Below are 20,399 nucleotides of genomic sequence, written 5' to 3' on the forward strand. Positions count from 1 at the left end.
GAATCCTTAATTTTTGGGTCTCCCCAAGTAGGGTGTTAGGTTCTTGAAAGTGAAGCCTACGTTGTGCATCTTTTACGTAGCACATTGTCTGAAAAGGAGGAAGGTCCTGATGATACAGCTGTGACCTTGAATCACAGGTCAGTTGTAATTTTAGGAGTGAGGAGTCAAAAATAGGCAAGAGCAAAGTAGACATTTCCTTGTCTTTCCCATTCATGTATGTGAAATTTATACAAATTACCTAAATAGTTAATATAGTAGACTCTTTTAGTGTGTAATCAACATAATTTTGGAAGTAATCTTTCCATAAGGAATTATATGATAGCATCATTTTGCTCTCATTTTGTTTTCTTTTGGTTAGGAGCTGTGATTATCTCCACGCCCCAGGACATTGCATTGATGGATGCACATAAGGGAGCTGAGATGTTTCGAAAAGTCCATGTGCCTGTAAGCATTTACACCTTCATTGTTGCAAAAATCTGAAACACTTCTAACTGAAAAAGCAAATCATTGAGAAATACAATCCAAATTTTAATTAGTTCTGTGCAGAAATCTGTATGAACACCCTACTTCATTTTGATGGTTACTCTAAAAACACATATATAGGTGCAAACATATATGCATATTATATTAATCAAGGAGAATTCTAGAACATCCTTCAGGTGTGAATTTTCTGAACAAGTACTACCTTTCTCAGCTATTTGTAGCTATCACTGAAAAAATAATAATAAGAGAATTTTAAGAAATTATTTAGGTAGATACACTTGAACAGATCACTGATGGGAAACAGGTGAAAAAGATAACCTTTTTCCTCCTGTCTTCTACAGTTTAACTCATTTGTAACTCACCATTTTCTTGAAAGTATCTAAGAATTTTGTATACAAAAATGGCAAAAAAATAAAAAATATAAAAATAAGAGAAAGGACAATTAAAATCAGGTGGAGTCAGAAGTAAAGTCTGTAAATATCTTGCATGCCATTAGGGGACTTAAATACATGCTAGAAGTATGCCATGAATTTTGCAGCAGCCACAGGGAAAGAAACATAGGACCATTATACAACTGTCCATTTCCATGAGGTTAAAAGAAAGAGCTTGAAGCACTATTTAAAATAGCCAAGACATGGAAGCAACCTAAATGTCCATCGACAGATGAATGGATAAAGAAGATGTGGTGCATGTATACAATGGAATATTACTTAGCCATCAAAAAGAATGAAATAATGCCATTTGTGCCTACATGGATGGACCTAGAGATTATCATACTAAGCGAAGTAACTCAGGGAAAGATAAGTATCATATGATATCACTTATATGTGGAATCTAAAGTACAATACACATCAACATACCTACGAAACAAAAACAGACTCAAAGACATAGAGAACAGACTCGTGGTTGCCAAGGGGGTGGGGGGGTAGGGGAGGGAAGGAACAGGTGTTTAGGGTTAGCAGATGCAAACTGTTATATACAGGATGGATAAACAACAAGGTCATACTGTATAGGACAGGGAACTATATTCAGTGTCCTGTGATAAACCATAATGGAAAAGAATATGAAAAAGAATATATATATATATATATATATATATATATATGTATGTATGTATAACTGAGTCACTTTGCTATATAGAAGAAATTAACACAACATTGTAAATCAACTATACTTCAATAAAATTAAAAAAAAAAAAAAGCTTGCTGCTCAAGAGAAGCAGAGGTGAGAGAAGAGAGGCATAATTCTATAGGTCCTCAGAAATAAAAGAAACCCTGTATGTAATGAACACATTTTTGTCACCTTTGTAACCATAAATAGAGGGTTCTTCCTCCTAGTGTGCCTCATCAAAATCAAGTGGACTTGTGCCAGAGAGTGGTTTAGAACAAGCATTTCAGTAAGAAACCAACATGATGCTTCCATCTCTGTGGCTCCTAGTGGCCTTGCTTAATTCAGGGTTAGATTTTTGAGCTTATAGAGCAGAGCTTTTTGGTTTTATTTTCCATGATGGTTTATTACAGGATATTGAATATAGTTCCCTGTGCTATACAGTAGGACCTTGTTGTTTATCCACTCTATATATAATAGTTTGCATCTGCTCACCCCAAACTCCCAGTCCAAACCACACCCCCACAATCACAGGTGTGTTCTCTATGTCTGTGAGTCTGTTTCTGTTTCATAGATAAGTTCATTTGTGTCATACTTTAGATTCCACATATAAGTGATATTATATGGCATTTATCTTTCTCTTTCTGACTTATTCTACTTAGTGTGATAATCTCTAGGTCCATCCATGTAGGCGCAAATGGCATTATTTCATTCTTTTTGATGGCTGAGTAATATTCAGTTGTATATATATACCACATCATCTTTATCCATTCATCTGTCAGTGGACATTTAGGTTGTTTCCATGTCTTGGCTCTTGTAAATAGTGCTGCTATGAAATTGAGGTGTGTGTATTTTTTGAATTACAGTTTTGTCCAGATATATGGCCAGGAGTAGGATTGCTGGATCATATGGCAACTCTATTTTTAGTTTTTGAGGAGCCTTCATACTGTTCTCCATAGTGGCTACACCAACTTACATTCCCACCAACAGTATAGGAGAGTTCCTTTTTCTCCACACCCTATCCAGCATTTGTTATTTGAAGACTGTTTAATGATGGGCATTCTGTGATGGTGTCTCTTTGTTAGTTTTGATTCGCATTTCTCTAATAATTAACGATATTGAGCATCTTTTCATGTGCCTATTGGCCGTCTGTATGTCTTCTTTGGAGAAATGTCTGTTTAGGTCTTCTGCCCATTTCCTGATTGAGTTGTTTGTTTTTTTGTTGTTGAGTTGTATGAACTGTTTGTATATTTTGGAAATTAAGCCCTTGTCAATTGTATCATGTGCAAATATTTTCTCCCAGTCCATAGGTTGTCTTTTCATTTTGTTTATGGTTTCCTTTGCTGTGCAAAAGCTTGTAAGTTTGATTAGGTCCCACTTGTTTATTTTTCCTTTTATTTCTTTTGCCTTAGGAGACTGACCTAAGAAAACATTGCTACAGTTTATGTCAGAGAATGTTTTACCTATGTTCTCTTCTAGGAGTTTTATGGTGTGATGTCTTATATTTGTCTTTAAGCCATTTTGAGTTCATGTTTATATATGGTGTGAGGGTGTGTTTTAACTTCGTTGATTTACATGTAGTTGTACAGCTTTCCCAACACCATTAGCTGACTAGATTGTCATTGTACATTCTTGCTTCCTTTGTGGAAGATTCATTGACTCTAGGTGTGTGGTTTTATTTCTGGGCTCTCTATTCTGTTCCATTGATCCGTATGTCTGTTTTTGTGCCTAGAGCAGAGCTTTTTAGACTGTAGCCAGGGATTAGCTTCAGAGGGTCTCATGATTCTCTCTCCTTCCCCATCCCCACCAAATTGTACACGTTGTGCTTGTTTTGGTATGGAGAGAATTCTTCAATGAGAGCATGATGCAGTATAAGAACCAATGATGTATTAGAATGAATAGACTCTCAGGGAAGCTTTTGTAAATGTTTTTATCTCAGGGGAGCTTCTGAAAAGTATAAAATTGTAGAGTAGTGGAGTTGAGATGATCCTCTTCAACAAGTACCTGTTCTCCCTTGCCAGTTAGTGCAGACCTGTACACAGTTAGTAAGCCATGGAGCTCTGGATGGATCAACATGCCCTTATGAAAATTGAAGACCCTGGAAAAGATGATGCCTGTGTGCTTACCTCCTAGTTGATCTGAGGGTATTCTCACTAGCAGAGTCGGAAAATGTTTGAGGGCCTGATTTTGTATGAGGATAAATGAGTGATAAAACCCCCCATGGTGTTCTGTTTGAAGTTTAGCTTGGAAAAATTTTAAAGCAGTGGTAACCAAATGCCCATTTCAGATAGAAAACTGTCTCAATGAAGCACTTAGTTGAACAGTATTATTTCCTATTATGCCCTCCAAGATAAACGAGATGCAAGTAATGCCTACTCAGATAACTACATAAGATTACTCATATGAGATTTTAAACTATAAATCAGCGAAAAGTTAGAGAGAGCTATCCACCAAAAATTATGAGAACAAATAATTCATAATCCTTCTTACTGCCACTTCAAGGTCAGGATAATAGCCATTCTATCAGCATTTAAGTGAATGCTTAGCTTCTCATTCCTGTAAGATGAGGGTGGAGGCATGTGTCCAGCTCACTCTAAAGCATCATGAAATCCTTGAGAGAAAAGTTTTTAAACGAGAAGAAGCCAGACTTTTGTTAGGTGGGTGCCACTGAAGGATAAAAGTTGAGGCTGTCAGCAAGGAAGTATTCCAGGTGAAGGATCTTGGGCTGCATAAGGCTCATAGGACTAGTGGAGGATTAGTTATGGAGTAAAGGAGCTGTTTGTGATCTGAAAGTGGATGTCGGAGTGTAAGTTTGCAGAGTCGGAGCAGTCCTGGGTCACGACAAGGTACAGGATATGATTGCTCATGGATTTGTGGGGCTGATGAGGAGTGGAAATGAAAGTCATTGGAAATGCATACTCCCTCTATTATTTTTTGACTCTTCCTGTATCTTTATTATAGCCCTCGTTTTTCACCCGTTTTAGTTATTTGCCTTCTAAACAGCAAAAATTTGAAAAAAGAGGGAGAATGTCTTAATCATCTCTTAACCTGCAGAGCAAGACAGGTGCTCAGTAATCTTTGCAAGTGAATGAGTGAGAACTTCCCAGCAGAGAGCTCTGTAAGCAGTTGGAGGACAGCCACTGTATAGCTGCATTGTAAAGGGAATCCTGGCTTCCAGTAGGATGTGGATTTGATGACCTCTGAGATCCTTCTGGCACTCGGAGTCTGAAATTACAAAGTGTTCCATAAATGCAAAGGAGAAATGTTATGCCTTGTGTATACCACTTTATTTCATTTTTTCCCTGGGTTTTAGTCTTGCTCTCTGTTTTTTCCTTTTGAAGTGCATTAGTTACCATGGAAACAGTGATGTCTTTGGAATTCATTGATGTGGTCAGAGTTTATTAATGTCTACAAGAACATTTTGAAGTTAATTTAAATAATTTCTTAAAACTCAAGGCTCAGATAGGGAAAGAAGAAGAAGAGATGACTATTAAATTCTCCGTTCTCTGCTTGAAATGATATCAACTCTGGCAAATCCTTGATGATCTCAGTATTTGTAGATAGACTATTTTTTTAAAAAATAATAACAATTTTTCAATCTTACACATTTTTAATGGTGACTACTTTATGTGCTGTGTCATTCTCATCCATTTTCTTTTAACATCTTTATTGGAGTATATTGCCTTACAATGTTGTGTTAGTTTCTGCTGTATAACAAAGTGAATCAGCTATATGTATACATATATCCCCATATACCCTCCCTCTTGAGTCTCCCTCCCACCCTCCCTATCCCACCCCTCTAGGTGGTCACAAAGCACCGAGCTGATCTCCCTGTGCTATGCGGCTGCTTCCCACTAGCTAGCTATTTTACATTTGGTAGTGTATATATGTCATTGCCACTCTCACTTCATCCCAGCGTACCCTTCCCCCTCCCTATGTCCTCAAGTCCATTCTCTCCATCTACATGTTTATTCCTGTCCTGCCCCTAGGTTCTTCAGAACCTTTTTTTTTTTTTAGTTTCCATATATATGTGTTAGCATTTGTTTTTCTCTTTCTGATTTACTTCATTCTGTATGACAGATTCTAGGTCCATTCACCTCACTACAAATAACTCAGTTTCGTTTCTACTTATGGCTGAGTATTATTCCATTGTATATATGTGCCACATCTTCTTTATTCATTCATCTGTCGATGGACACTTAAGTTGCTTCCATGTCCTGGCTATTGTAAATAGAACTGCAATGAACATTGTAGGACATGACTCTTTTTGAATTGGGTTTTCTCAGGGTATATGCCCAGCAGGGGATTGCTGGGTCATATGGTAGTTCTATTTTTAGTTTTTTAAGGAACCTCCATACTGGTCTCCATAGTGACTGTATCAATTTACATTCCCACCAACAGTGCAAGAGGGTTCCCTTTTCTCCACACCCTCTCCAGCATTTATTGTTTGTAGATTTTTTTGATGCTGGCCGTTCTGACCAGTGTGAGGTGATACCTCATTGTAGTTTTGATTTGCATTTCTCTAATGATTAATGATGTTGAGCATCCTTTCATGTGTTTGTTGGCAATCTGTATACCTTCTTTGGAGAAATGTCTATTTAGGTCTTCTAAATCCATTTTTGGATTGGGTTGTTTGTTTTTCTGATATTGAACTGCATGAGCTGCTTGTATATTTTGGAGATTAATCCTTTGTCAGTTGCTTTGTTTACAAATATTTTCTCCCATTCTGAGAGCTGTCTTTTCATCTTGTTTATCTCATCCATTTTTGTTGCCTTCTTTTATAAGGGAAAACCAGGCACCTCAATTTGGAACCCTTCCCCTACCATTTGAACTTTTAGAGTCACAGGGATTTCACTATCCAGCCCTTTCTTCTTAGGTAATCTCCTTTCCAGCTCCTGAAAAGTATATTAAAGTATATTCTCTTATTCTTCCTGTACATAAGGGATCACTTAGTTAATTTTAATTCAATAAATAGCTATTAGTTTATTCTACAAATATATATTTACTTATATTGAGTGCCTTCTATAAGCCAAGTACTGTGGTAAGCTCCATTGGTGATTTAAAAAAAGGTGAGGATGAAGCCTTTTTCTTTTTTCCTTAAGTACGTTATCATTTTGTAGACTAACTCCATTATGGTGCAGGGGCCCTAAATTCTGAGGGATGTGAGAACACTTTTCTCTGGGCTATCAAGGAAGGTTTTCATGGAAAAGCCATGTTTTTTTGTTTGTTTGTTTTTAATGTCCCTGTAATTTTGTACATGCTGGTCCCTTCCCTGAGAAGCCATTGTCAGTTCATATTCATTTTTCAAATCCCTGCTCAGGCATTACATCCTCTAGGAAGCTTTTCCCAAACTACCAGAAAAGGTTAATAATTTTTTCTCTGAACCACTTGAACATATATCTAGTTTGGCTCTTATCCCACTACAAGTTTACCTGTCAGTCCCAACAGAAGAATGTGAGCTCTTGGAGGGCAAGAAACATGCCTTAAAAATCCTTAAATGTTTACTACCTGGCATGTAGCATGCTTATGATGAATACTCCCTATACTGACATTTGACCTGGGATATAATGCCATCAACAATCTACTGTTCCCACCTCAAGGCTGCTCTGACTGGCATTATCTCTGCCACAGGCGAACTGGTCGTCTTTCACTTCTGGAAGATTTCCATAGTTTCTCTTCTCATGGACTTCAGCATGCTGTTTCCCCATCTGAGAACGCTTTACCCTCACTTTTCACCTGTAGCTCCTTTTTATCCTTTGGTGCTTAGATGTTTTTTTAAATTTATTTATTTATTTATTTTTGGCTGTGCTGGGTCTTCATTTCTGTGCGAGGGCTTTCTCTAGTTGCGGCAAGCAGGGACCACTCTTCATCATGGTGCGCGGGCCTCTCACTGTCGCCAGCTCTCCTGTTGCGGAGCACAGGCTCCAGACGCGCAGGCTCAGTAGTTGGGGCTCACGGGCCCAGTTGCTCCGCAGCATGTGGGATCCTCCCAGACCAGGGCTCGAACCCGTGGCCCCTGCATTGGCAGGCAGATTCTCAACCACTGTGCCACCAGGGAAGCCCTGAAGCCCCCTTTGGTGCTTAGATTGAACAGCTCTTTCTCTGGGGGACTTACCCTGACCCTGTTGACTAGGTAAGCTCTTTCTAGTGTATAATTTAGTAACACTCTGTTTCCCCTTTTGTAACTGTTTTCACATTTTGTCAGTACTTTCACATTTATAGTGCCATAAGGTCAGCTCCAGCCACTGACCCCCTTCTGTGTTCAGAACATATAGCTGCACTAAATATATACTGAATGAATGATTGGAGGAGGATTTTCATAGGTATATCACAGGACTGGGGGAGGGACAGAATTCAGTCTGAAAAGAATCAGGAAATCACAAGTGTTCAGGGTTGTTCAGTTTGTCTATAGCTGAAGTAATATGTTTGGATATGTCTTTGCTAGGCCTAGGTTTAGTCAAGCTTTAGACACTAGAGTAAGAAATTTGGACATTCTTCTTGAGATTTTTAGAGGCGTCCATAAAGAATGCTGGATAGGAAATAGACAAAATTAGAATGGAGCTTTAAAAGGGTTTAATCTGATAGAGATGAATAGAAAGAATAGGAGCCAGGAGAGTGTGGAGGCAGTAAGGAAGCATTAGCAATGGTCACAGTCATTCACAGTGCAGGTTGTGACCCACAAATGAGTCAGGAAATCAATTCAGTGAGAGATGTAACCAAAGTTTTTAAACAATATCAGGGTAAACTGCCCTTAGGAAGAGAAAGTGTTATTTCATAGGGCTATGGTCTCAGTCATAAACATATATACGTGTGTTTTTGTATCAGATCAAGATGTCAAATATTTTTCTTATAAGACAGTTTTAGTAAGTTGGGAAAATGCTAGTGTAGGTGATAGGCAGTAAGGGTCTGATTTAGAGTAATGGCAATGAAAATGGAAAGGGAAATAAATGTAATCGACATTTTGAAAGAAGAATAGACAGGCTTGGCAACTGATTACATAGAGTAGGGTGGTTAGGAAAAAAAAAGGCAGAAATCAAAGGGATTTTGAGAGTTATGCTGCCGTTAATAAATCTACCAGGAGCTAGTTTTTTACTCAGGTTGACAGTGAACTAGAAATAAGAGGTTAGATTCTCAGTCACAAATCCCTGCCCTATCTCTAAGCATTGTGATTTAAAACTGTTTGGCAAGGAAGAGACTGGTAGAGAAAATGATTTGATGTTGGCCTTTTTAGTACTATTCACATCACATGATGTATGTGACTGTCCCTTCTCCTAACCGAACCAGATTTTTTATTTATCTGTATATTTGTAGCCTCTTATACACAGATTTTTTAAAGTACATAGAGAGCTATTATTCTTTAAGTATATCTTTTATGGTTGCAAATTAAATTACATTAGAAATTGTATTATAATTTTAAGGCAATAGGGTACAGCTTACAGAGGCACTTTTACATAGTAGTTAAGAAGGGTGAGCTCGGGAGTTTGAATGCTAGAGTTCAAATCCTAGATCTGTCACTTTGTAGCAGTATGACCTGAGCAAGTTACTTAATCTGTGCCTCAGTTTACTCATTCATGATATGGGAATTATAATAGTATTTCCCTCAGAGGGTTGAGGTGAGAAATAAGTGAGGGCTTAGTACAGTGTTTGGTACAATCTAATCACTCGATGTCAATATAATGTTATATAATTAATGTTTATTATAATTGCTATCATGAAACATAAATTTATAGTTCATAGGTGTTTTTGTATTTGGCCTAGGTATTTTGACTAGTCTCTTTATTTGCTAATAAGAATTTTAACTAGAAATTTTAAAAAATTTAGATAAATAGTGTCTTTGAGATCTCCTTATTTCTTGAGTATTTTAGTTGAGCCTAAATTTTTCTCTAGATTTATTAAGTTGTTAAAGTTATTTAGAGTCTAAAATTCTGCATTATTTAAAATTTGCATTATTTAATGTCAGCTAATTGCTGTCACAAGTAGACCTCAAAATTTATAATGATCCAAGCACAATAGACGCTTCTTTCTTGCTCATGTAACAGTACTAGTATATGAACAGGTGAGCATGGTGGCTTTCTTCCACAAAGTCATTTAGGCTGTTGGAGCCTCTGCCATTTTAAAATGTGACTTCTAAGGTCACCATTGGGCCATCCTCATTTGAGCTAGCCAGAAGAGAAAGACAGTACAGAGATATGTCATGGGAGCTTTTTATGGATGAGGCCTGGTTGTGGCACACGTACTTACACTCTCATTCCCCCAACTAAAACTCTGTTATGTGATCACAGTCATGTTTCTCAAGGAGCCTGAGAAACATAGGTTAGCTATGTGCTAAGCAGGAAAGATGAGACCATGGATTTTGGTGAGCAGCTAGCTGTATGTGCTATAGTTGATGTGGCAACAAATATATTAAAGCCTAATGCTGGTCACTGAACTTTTTTTTTCTTATAATTAATTTTGAAAATTCTAGGGACTTCCCTGGTGGCGTAGTGGTTGAGAATCCGCCTGCCAATGCAGGGGACACGGGTTCGATCCCTGGTCCAGGAAGATCCCACATGCTGCAAAGCAACTAAGCCTGTGAGCCACAGCTGCTGAGCCCACATGCCACAACTACTGAAGCCCATGCACCGAGAGCCCGTGCTCTGCAGAAAGAGAAGCCACCACAATGAGAAGCCTCACACCGCAACTAAGAGTAGCCCCGCTCGCCGCAACTAGAGAAAGCCCGTGTGCAGCAACGAAGACCCAACTCAGCCAAAAAGAAAAAAGAGGGAGAGAGAAAATTCTATGACTATTTCAGCCTTGCAGATAGTTAATTATTTTATAAAAGAGAGATAGGAATTTTGCTTTCGTTTTTAGCCAGCCGGTTTTCTTTTCCAGCTGGCTAAAAACAGAAAAACAGAGTCCTACTGTGGTGTGGATTTTGTGGTATTTATTTGTAAAGGTTAATGATTATATTGTCTCCTAAGAAAAATTAGGTGATCTTAGAACCTAAAATAGTTGATTCTTATCAATGTTTTCATTCCGTTTTCCATTTTTATTACCAAAGGCCCTACAAGTTGTTCTTAGTGATGAGGATCAGAATTGTAGTTTATTCTTTTTCTGGCACAGTCACCATTCATGGCAGTAGGTTATCCATTTGGACCAGGAGTTTCACATGTTCACCCTTGAATGCCTTCAAAACTTACGTGTTCATCATATCTGTCTTGGAGCTTGTTCAGCATCTAGTTTGTCTTTTGGACCCCAAAAGTTCTATTTTCTTTAATACCGCAAGCCTATCTACCTCACAAAACAATTCAGAAATAGGTAATCTTACATGAAAGTGGAGGCAAGTGACACATTTATTCTTTTCATCCTTGAGCATAGTTTTTTCCTCTACGATCATCAAGTTCTCTCACTTGATTCTTTGAGAAATTTAATAACTTTGATGTATTTAGAGAATCTTTCATTATTGGCTTTGCAGGCCTTGGAAGGTGCTGTTAATATTCTTTCTAGGAACGCTGTTTACTAGTTTGCACATGATGTATCGCATGTGCTTGCCTTCTTCACAATTGGGTAATCTTTCCACTTTTGAAAAATGACTTTTCTTCAGTGACAACCTTTATAAGACTGAGTAGGTAGCATTATGCATCTCGGCCATAGTTGCATCTTAGAGACTGAAGATGTTTGCTCATTTTTGTCTTTCTCTAACATCTCTCAGAAGTCCATGTATACTTTAAACGAGAATGCTGTTCTATGTGATTTACATGAATTAAACTAATCTAACCCTCACAACAACCCTGTGAAGTAATAACATTATTTTCCCCATTTTGCAGATGAGGAAACTGTAGTACAGAGAGATTAAATAATTCGCATAAGGCTACCCATCTGTTTAGTGGGCCTCTGGGATCCTGTCCTAAATGATCTGCTTTCCAGAGCCCACATTTTTAATTGCTATTTCTGTGGGTTATCTAGAGTTGAGGTTTAGTAATATGAATGTCATAGAATATCACAGCATGAGAGATTAAGAGGAGTCTCCTTTAAATTTGCTTTCCTTTGGGGTACTGATTGCCTAGGGCAAGTAAAGACAGAAAATTGGTGGATTGAAAAATGGCGAGGAGTTAAGGGGACCATAGGTTCTGTTGACAGTCAGGAGAGGTATACTGAGGGTGTTAAGGGAAAGGGGAGTTTCATAGCCAGGAGAAGGGAATGATGTCTGAGGCTCAGCTGCATCAGTGAATGATGAAGATGGTTCAAATCAGGTCTTCCCTTATAACTGTGCTCTTAATTACTATTTTAAATCTCACCACTGAACTGGATTGACTGGTCAATAGTTTTAGGCCATCTAGTTCCATGAACAAAATCCTGCAGTTCATTTACTTGTCGTCTGGTTTTGTGACTTCCACACATAGACCCAGCTGATGTGAATTTTGGCTCTGTTATTCACTAACTGTGTGACCTTGAGCAAATAATTTAGCTTAAGTGTTTCGTGACCAATCTCATAAGTCGTTGTGGCAGTTAAGTGAGATTACATGTCCAGTACTTTGCATAGGTCTAGCACATGACATTGTGAAGGGTAGCTCTGAATGTTATTGTTACAGTGGTAGGTTTTAGAGATCATTACAATCCCTCATTTTAGAATTCAAGGCATGGAGAAGTTAAGTTGTACTTCATGGATCCAGAGGTAGGTAGTTGGTCCCTGAGAGGAGAATGAATGCAGGCCTCCCCATTAATTGTTTTTTCCATTACCAGACTACTTCTGAAAGAGAAAACAAGAACACCCATCTCAGTTTTTAAAATTATAATATCTGTACACATGCTTCAAGGAATATACCAAAAACTGGTTCAAGGCTAATAATGGAGAACTGAAAAGCACTTGTGAATCTAATAATATCACTTGTTATTATTCATTCTCTGTTTAACAGTGAGTTTTTCCCCTTCATTTTTTCTTAAATCATAGCTCTTAATCCTTGTGACAGGTTCCAACCAGCAAGAATTTAACCTGATTGTAACCTTGAAAAATTGAATTATATAGTAACCTGAAAATCTTGCTTGTTACTTACCTGAATCTGGGTTTAAAATGCCAAGAAGAAATTAAAATTGGGATCTTTTGAGCCTGCTTAATTCAATACATTTAGACACAAAAATCCAGTATTTCAAGGCAATGTTGATATTTCAAGACAGTCAATTTTTTAAAAGTTAATAAAAGAGGTACCCTCCTGAGCCAGTGATGGATTAGAATAATGTAAGAATAACATGCTAAAGGTTTGTGGTGGCTGATGTTAGACAGGCATGTAGCATTTACTTTTTTTCAGTAAAACCAGCTGAGGTAAAAAGAGAAAAGGATCTTATACTTTGATGAGACATTAAAAAATGATTGAGCATGCTTACAGCTGCATCTCAGTGGTATTATGTAAGTTAAGCTATGGCAAAGCAACAGTTTTCTAATGTTTCTATGATCAAAGGATACACAAAATAGCTCTACAATAAACACAAACAGCTTAACAACATATAAAGTATTCACACAATATAAGGCTTTTTTGGGGAGTGAGGGTAGGGGGTGGTCATGTAGATATGTATTCTTTCCTATTTAAAAGAATTTTTATGAATTATAATATGGACATTATAATCTTCTTTCTTATTACATTAGCTACCCCTGTTCAAAGATAATTGAGTATAGAGGACTGCTCTTAAATGAAGATGGCAGTGTTTTCTAATCTTTTTAATACTGGAAGCTCTCTTGTAAATTTTCTTCCAGCTAACCCCATGTTTTGAAAAAGTTGTTCAGCCACATAGTCTTCATATCTTAGGAAGTAATTTATTTTCTCTTTTCTAGTTAAATACATGTGTGTGTGTGACTGCTGTATGAGCTTCTGAACAGAAATAGATAACCACACGAGTGTTAGCACACTCAGTTGATGTAATTTCAACTAAAAGCAAAGAAACTTGACAGTTTATCTGTCCTGAATAGTCTTAAAGGTAAATGTTTCATTTCTGTTCAATTTTTTAAAATATTCATAAATCACAGACCCTGATAATTTTTTTTTTGCATCTTTAGGACCTTAGAGCAACATTAGGTAGGAGAACTATCAAAATAAGTTCTACAGTCAGCCTTTAGTTGTCAACAGCAGCACTGTCCAAGAGAAATGTAATTCAAGCCACAAATGTGATTTTAAAGTTTTTAGTAGCCATTTCTTTAAAAATAGAAAAAGACAGGTGAAGTTAATTTTAATAGTATACTTAACTAAGTATATTGAAAATACTGTCATTTCAGCATGAAATCAATATAAAAATTGAGAATCAAGCAAAAAGGAATTGCATTTAAAAATACTAGGAATTCTGACAATTCAGTAGGAAAAGAACCACATAATCAATGGAAAAAATAGACAAGAGACCTGAACAGGTACTTCACAGAGCAGAATATACAAATGACCAATAAACATGTAAAAATATGCTTAACTTCCTTACTAATTTTGGCAACACAAATTAAAACCACAGTGCACAGGAGAGCTGGGCGCAGAGGCAGAATGAGAACAAACTGGAATGCACCTGTACCTCTGCACATTTCTGTCACCACCTCTGCCCACAGGAATCCTTTAGAGTGTAAGGCCTAAGCCTACACCTTCTCTTCCCAAATCTCATGCCACTTTACCTGTGGTGAACTTTAACCAGGAGCCATATAAGGAAGGAGATTCTAGGAAATATAGTTCCTGGTATAAACAGATTGACAATTGAAAATCCAGCATAATGAGGTACTACTCCATACTTACTATACTTGCCAAAATGAAAAAAGCCTGATGATACCAAATGTTGATGAAGCTGTGGCATAGCTGGAGTTCTCGTTCATTTGCTAGTGGGAGTACAAATTGGTAGAACTTTATTGGAAAACGGGCGTTTTTTTAACTGAAGTTAAATATGCATAACCTAATACCCAGCAAAAAAGAAATGTATTAAAACGTTCATAGAAGCATTGTTTATAAAAATCTGGAAACAACACGGATGATCTAACAAGAGAATGCATAACTGTGATATAGTCATCGTGGAATCTTAGGACTCACTGAAAATGAACTACAGATGTACATGGTTTAGCTGGATGAATCATACAGACACAAAACAATACATTGCATTATTACATTCATATCAAATTCAAGACAACAAAGTTAATTTATGCTGTTAGAAATCTAACCACCAGGTTGTTAGTTTATACTTTTGGCAACATGTTTTGGAGAGTATACAAGGAGACTTCTAGGGTGCTGGCAATGTTTTATTGACAGCATCATGGGTAACCTGGGCCTACTTAACTTTATGATAAGTCCATTCAGTCATGCGCTTGTGATTTGTGTACTTTTTTTTTTTATTTTTTTTATTTTTTTTACATCTTTATTGGGGTATAATTGCTTTACAATGGTGTGTTAGTTTCTGCTTTATAACAGAGTGAGTCAGTTATACATATATATATGTTCCCATATCTCTTCCCTCTTTGTCTCCCTCCCTCCCACCCTCCCTATCCCACCCCTCCAGACAGCCACAAAGAACCGAGCCGGTTTCCCTGTGCCATGCGGCTGCTTCCCACTGGCTATCTACCTTACGTTTGTTAGTATATATATGTCCATGTCTCTCTCTCGCCCTAACACACCTCACCCTTCCCCCTCCCCATATCCTCAAGTCTGTTCTCCAGTAGGTCTCTGTCTTTATTCCTGTTTTACCCCTAGGTTCTTCATAACATTTTTTTTTTCTTAAATTCCATATATATGTGTTAGCATACGGTATTTGTCCTTCTCTTTCTGACTTACTTCACTCTGTATGACAGACTCTAGATCTATCCACCTCATTACAAATAGCTCAATTTCGTTTGATTTGTGTACTTTTTGTGTGTATTCATGATACACTTCAATGAAAAAACTTAAAGAATAGCTTGTAAACTCTAAAAAATTATTGAGATATTTTACATTCTTTTACTTATACTAAGTCTTTGATATCCAGTGTGTATTTTACACTTACAGCACATCCCAATTCAGATTAGCCACATTTCAAGTGTTTAGTGGCCACATGTGAACTAGTAGCTACCTTATTAAACATTGATGGTCTAGAATTCCATCATTTCAGAGCTCTCTGGGCTTAGGCTTTTATTTCAGTTCTTTCCTTGGAGTGTCATGTGGAAAGAATAGGGGATTGTTCTTCCCAAAGACCTCATCTTAGTTTTACTGTAACCTCTCTGTTTTTATAGAATATTTTGTTTAAAACAGATGGTTATTTTTGTGTGCAGGTTCACAAGATGACCAATAAAACATCATTTTGGTTATTTGTTCTTATTGCTTTATTGGCTGCTGTTCACATGACCACCTTTTGTAAAAGCCAACATTTTATTGAAGTCTGATATACATACACAAAAGGGCATAAATTGTGAGTGTATATAGCTCAATGAATTTTTGCAAAGTGAACACACCCATTGCTTGTATTCAAGAAACAGAACATTACCAGTACCCCAGAAGCCTTGTGCCACCTTCTGGTCAATACCCCCAAAGCAGAACCCAAATTATAACACCATAGATTAGTTTTATCTGTTTGTGAACTTAATATAAATGGAATAATAAGTATATACTTTTGTGTGGCTTCTTTTGCTTAAAATTATGTTTGACAGCTTCACTCATACTGTTGATTGTAGCTATAGTTCTCTCATTCTCACTGATGTGTAGCATTCAATTGTGTGAATATGCCACAATTTATTTGTCCATTTTACTGTTGATGGACATTTGTGTAGTTTTTCATTTTTGGATAATTAGTTATGAACATTTTTGTAATGTCTTTTGGTAACTGTTCACATTTTTTTTAATGTATAACAGAGTGGAAATACTGTGCCTTAATATAGGCATACATCACTTTAAGTAGATAACTACCAAACAGTTTTCCAAAATGGTATACCACTTTACACTCCACTGAAGCTACGAGTTTTAGTTGTTCCATGACCTCACCAACATTTGGTATTTGGGTTTTTTTTGGGGGGGGGGGGTGGTTGTGGCATATAGATTGGTAAACCCCAACTCAAACTAACCATGACCTATTACTTTAAGCATTTTCGGAATTCTCTAATACTTGGGGGGGGGGGTTGTTGTAGTCATAAGGACGTTTATCCGTCAGGTCTTAAGCATAAATGTATGGTATCTCGTTGCAGTTCTAATTTGCATTTCCCTGATGATAATTAAAATTGAACACTTTTTCTCATGTTTGTTCGTCTTTGGGTATCTTTTTTTATGAAGTTCCTGTTAAGTCTCTTGCCCATTTCTCTGTTGTATTATCTGATTTCTTTTTCCTTATTGATTTGTAGGAATTCTTTATATATTCTAGATAAAAGTCCTTTGTTATATATGTGTATTATAGATATCATCTTTTGCTCTATAGCTTGCCTTTTTACTCTCTTAATTATGTCTTCTGATAAGTTATTAATTTTAAAGTAGTCGAATTTAACAAAAAATTTTCATTTATGTTTAGTGCTTCTTTGTGTCCTGCTAGAAAAATCTTTGCCTGCCTCCAAGGTTATAAGTTTATTTTGCTGTTTTCTTCCAAATGTGTTTTGTTTTATCTTTCATATTAGCTCTCCAATCCATCTGTAATTAATATTTGTGTAGGGTGTGAGATAGAAGGTTAAGATTCCTTATTTTCCATATGGATATCCAATTAACACTGCAGTGCTGTGTCATCTCTATTATAAATTTGTGACTTCCATGTGTGAGTCTGTTCTGGGCTCACTCTTCTGTTCCATTACAACTTTTTTTTTTTAAGGAAAGTGGTATTTGTGTGGGAAGTTTTTGAGATGAAGGAATTCTAGAGTTAAGAGGAATTACTTTGTTCAACGTAACCTAGGAAGCAGTATTAGGGCATTTATCCTTTAACTAGAAGAATATTATCAGTAATAGAGCCAAGCTTAGGTATCACAACCTCTTAATTTCAAACATACAGAGGGTTGTTTATCTCTAAATTGTTTTGACTATACATGCTAATTAATAAATGATGTTTGAAAATATATATATATAATTATAGATATAGAGATTCTATAATGTATACTGTATATAGATATATAATAAATTATATAAATATACATATATATAATATAAATTATCTGTACCTATATATAGATTTTATAATGTATACTATATATAAATATATATTGTAAATTCTACGTATCTATATATAATACACGTTTATTACTGTGCTAATATGTTATTTTCATTATAACACACATACAAAATTGGAATTAAAAAGGAAATCATAAGGAAGAAATAGAAATTTTAATACTTTCTTCTTACATCCCTGTGTCAGCCAATATGGGCTGGATTATGTGTACTAACAACCCTCAAATTTCAGTGTTTATTGTTCATAAACAATATGAGTTTATTTCTCTCATGCTACACGTCCATTATGGTTTGGCTTTAACACTCCTCTGCATTGTTCTTACTCTGGCACCCAGGCTGATGGAGCAGCCACTTTCTGGAAGCTTGCTAGTCCCAGGGACAGAGGGAAACATAATGGGGAATTAGCACTTAAAGCTTCTGCCTAGATGTGACACATGTCACTTCAGCTCACATTTCATTGTCCAGAACAAGTTACGTGTCCTCACCTAATTGCAAAGAAGAAAAATGCTAACCTTGTGCCCAGGAAAAAAATCCTATGCAAAGAACTGTGCAGGAGGAGACCTAGAGTATTTTAGACAGTACTAAAAACTATCACCTCTGAAATGACTGATTTCAGAGCACACAGCCCTGGATTTGTGTTTGTCTAAGAAAATGAACACACAAAGACAAGTCCTTTTAGTTTTTCCATTCCATGTTGTTTTTAAAACCCTACAGTCCTGAGAAATGAGTCTCCTACAACTATACGCACAGTGGTATCTTTTGCTTAAAACCCTTCAGTGGTGTCTCTGTACTCATACAACCCAGACACTAAACGGCCTGCAAGCCTACCTTTCAGGCCTCATCTCGCACCACTCACCCCATACCTAAGCTATACTGCATTTCAGTTCCTTGAAGGAGACAGGCGACATGCTCCTACTTCTGTCTTGAGTGTGTTTCCTCCCTTTCTCCTTGTTTTTACCTGCTTTAACTGTTAGATCAGACATTTCCTGCAGGAAGTCCTCTGTGACTCCAGGGTAGATAGAGTCCTCTCTTTTCTACAGTCTCATAATACTCTGTACTTTGCTTCTAGAGAAGCTGTTCCAGTTTATAAAATACACTTTTGCACTAATTTTTCAATCTGTTTCTCCAATTAGTGTGCAAGCTCCAAGTCTGTTTTGCTCACCACTATATGCTACACCTTGTGTTTAGCCTAGTTACTGGCATATAATAGGATGTCATTAAAGACTGAGTTTGGTTATAGTCTTATGTCTGTGACATTTATGTAGTCTATATAGAGAATGTCTGAGACATTTATACAGTCCATAGTGAACGATTTAATAATAAGTTAATCACAAACAAACTTCAAATACACTCTTGCTCCATGCCTCTATATCTTGGGAAGTCTAAGAGATTCCAGAGAAGGAATAATTTTCCCATTCTCTGTGGATTAGAATATACCCTCACTTAAATTTTCACGTTGTGTTTTTCCTTTTCCCACTTCTAGAGTGATATTTTTACATTAAAGCTGAAAGCCTTACAGTTAGGGGGTATATCACATTTAACATAAATGGCAGTAAATCTACCCAAGTAATGAGTGTATTATATAGACATAGTGAATAAAATAAGCTGTGTGGTATTTAGCTAGGTTTTCCTCTAACTTTCTGAAGATGGTACTGAATTACCAAAATACAGTGTGATTTATTTTTTGTGATACTTTGCATCAGCAAAAGGGCATATGATATTTGGAAAATGCTTACCTACAAACTCATGGCCCTCACTATTTGTCTTCATTTACATGTGTTGTAGAAAACCTTAGTCTTTCCTGTTTCTCTTTTCAGAAAGAATAACAAATTTGATCACCTTCTTATTTATATGTTTCATTGTGGACTATCGGTTCTATTCTGCATTTAAAATGCAAATGTTCTAATAGAGATATCTCCCATAATGATAATCTTATGGGTGGGATTGATAGGATGATACAGACATGGTTATCTCTAAGCCTCTGATAGTTGTTTTCCCCATTTTTATTCTAGAAGAGAACCATGGCTTCCCATCAATAAGAAGTAAGATTAAAAGGATCATGAATAAGGATTATATTTGCAGAACCTGTCTATTTATTCAACAAATGTTTATGAAGTATCTAGTTTGTGCCAGAAGTTGGGGAAACTCAGAAAGAGATGGACACTTCGTATATAGCTTTAAATTTTTGCTTTCAACAATAACATTTTGATAAGAGCTGAGCTTCAGTATTTTGCTGGCTGTGTCAGTTTTCTCACCTATAGAAAGGAGACGATAAAAACCCATCTCATAAAGTTCTGTGAGGAGTAAATAAGATAGTGCACATAAAGCACTTATCCCAGTGCCTGACCTAGAGTAAGCGCTCAGTATGTGTTAGCTGTTATTTACTGTGAGGCTTTGTCCACAGTGAGCTTCTTAACTATTTCTTTTCCTGTGCTTCTTCCTGCTATTTTTCCCATGTTGCCCTCAGAAGTGAATTTCTAAAACGTACATCTTATTGCATATCACGGCTGCTTTGGTACCATCTCTGCTGTCTCAAGAAGAAAGTCTCAAATACAGGAATGGCATTTGGCGCCTTACCATCTGACCCTGACCTTTCTTACCAAACTGGCTTCTACCTTGGCAGCTTACTGGGTTGCAGCCCAAAAAGGCCACACAAGTTGTAGTCCGCTGCCTTGGCTTATGCTCTTTCTTCTGCCTAGAATTCCTGCT

At 36.8% G+C, this 20,399-nt stretch overlaps 1 protein-coding gene across 1 annotated transcript in view; it reads left to right on the forward strand.

The window, feature by feature from the left end:
- Positions 1–362: 362 nt before the first annotated feature.
- LOC103075137 (iron-sulfur protein NUBPL-like) overlaps positions 363–20,399 on the forward strand; it is a 34,906-nt gene continuing 14,869 nt past the window's right edge. Inside the window, exon 1 of the mRNA XM_007450164.1 lies at positions 363–444. Coding sequence (XP_007450226.1) covers positions 397–444 — 48 coding nt within the window. The 5' untranslated portion in view covers positions 363–396. The remainder of the gene's footprint in view (positions 445–20,399) is intronic.

This window comes from Lipotes vexillifer, unplaced genomic scaffold (genome assembly GCF_000442215.2).
Source record: "Lipotes vexillifer unplaced genomic scaffold, Lipotes_vexillifer_v1.1 scaffold919, whole genome shotgun sequence".
NCBI classification, from domain to species: domain Eukaryota; kingdom Metazoa; phylum Chordata; class Mammalia; order Artiodactyla; family Lipotidae; genus Lipotes; species Lipotes vexillifer.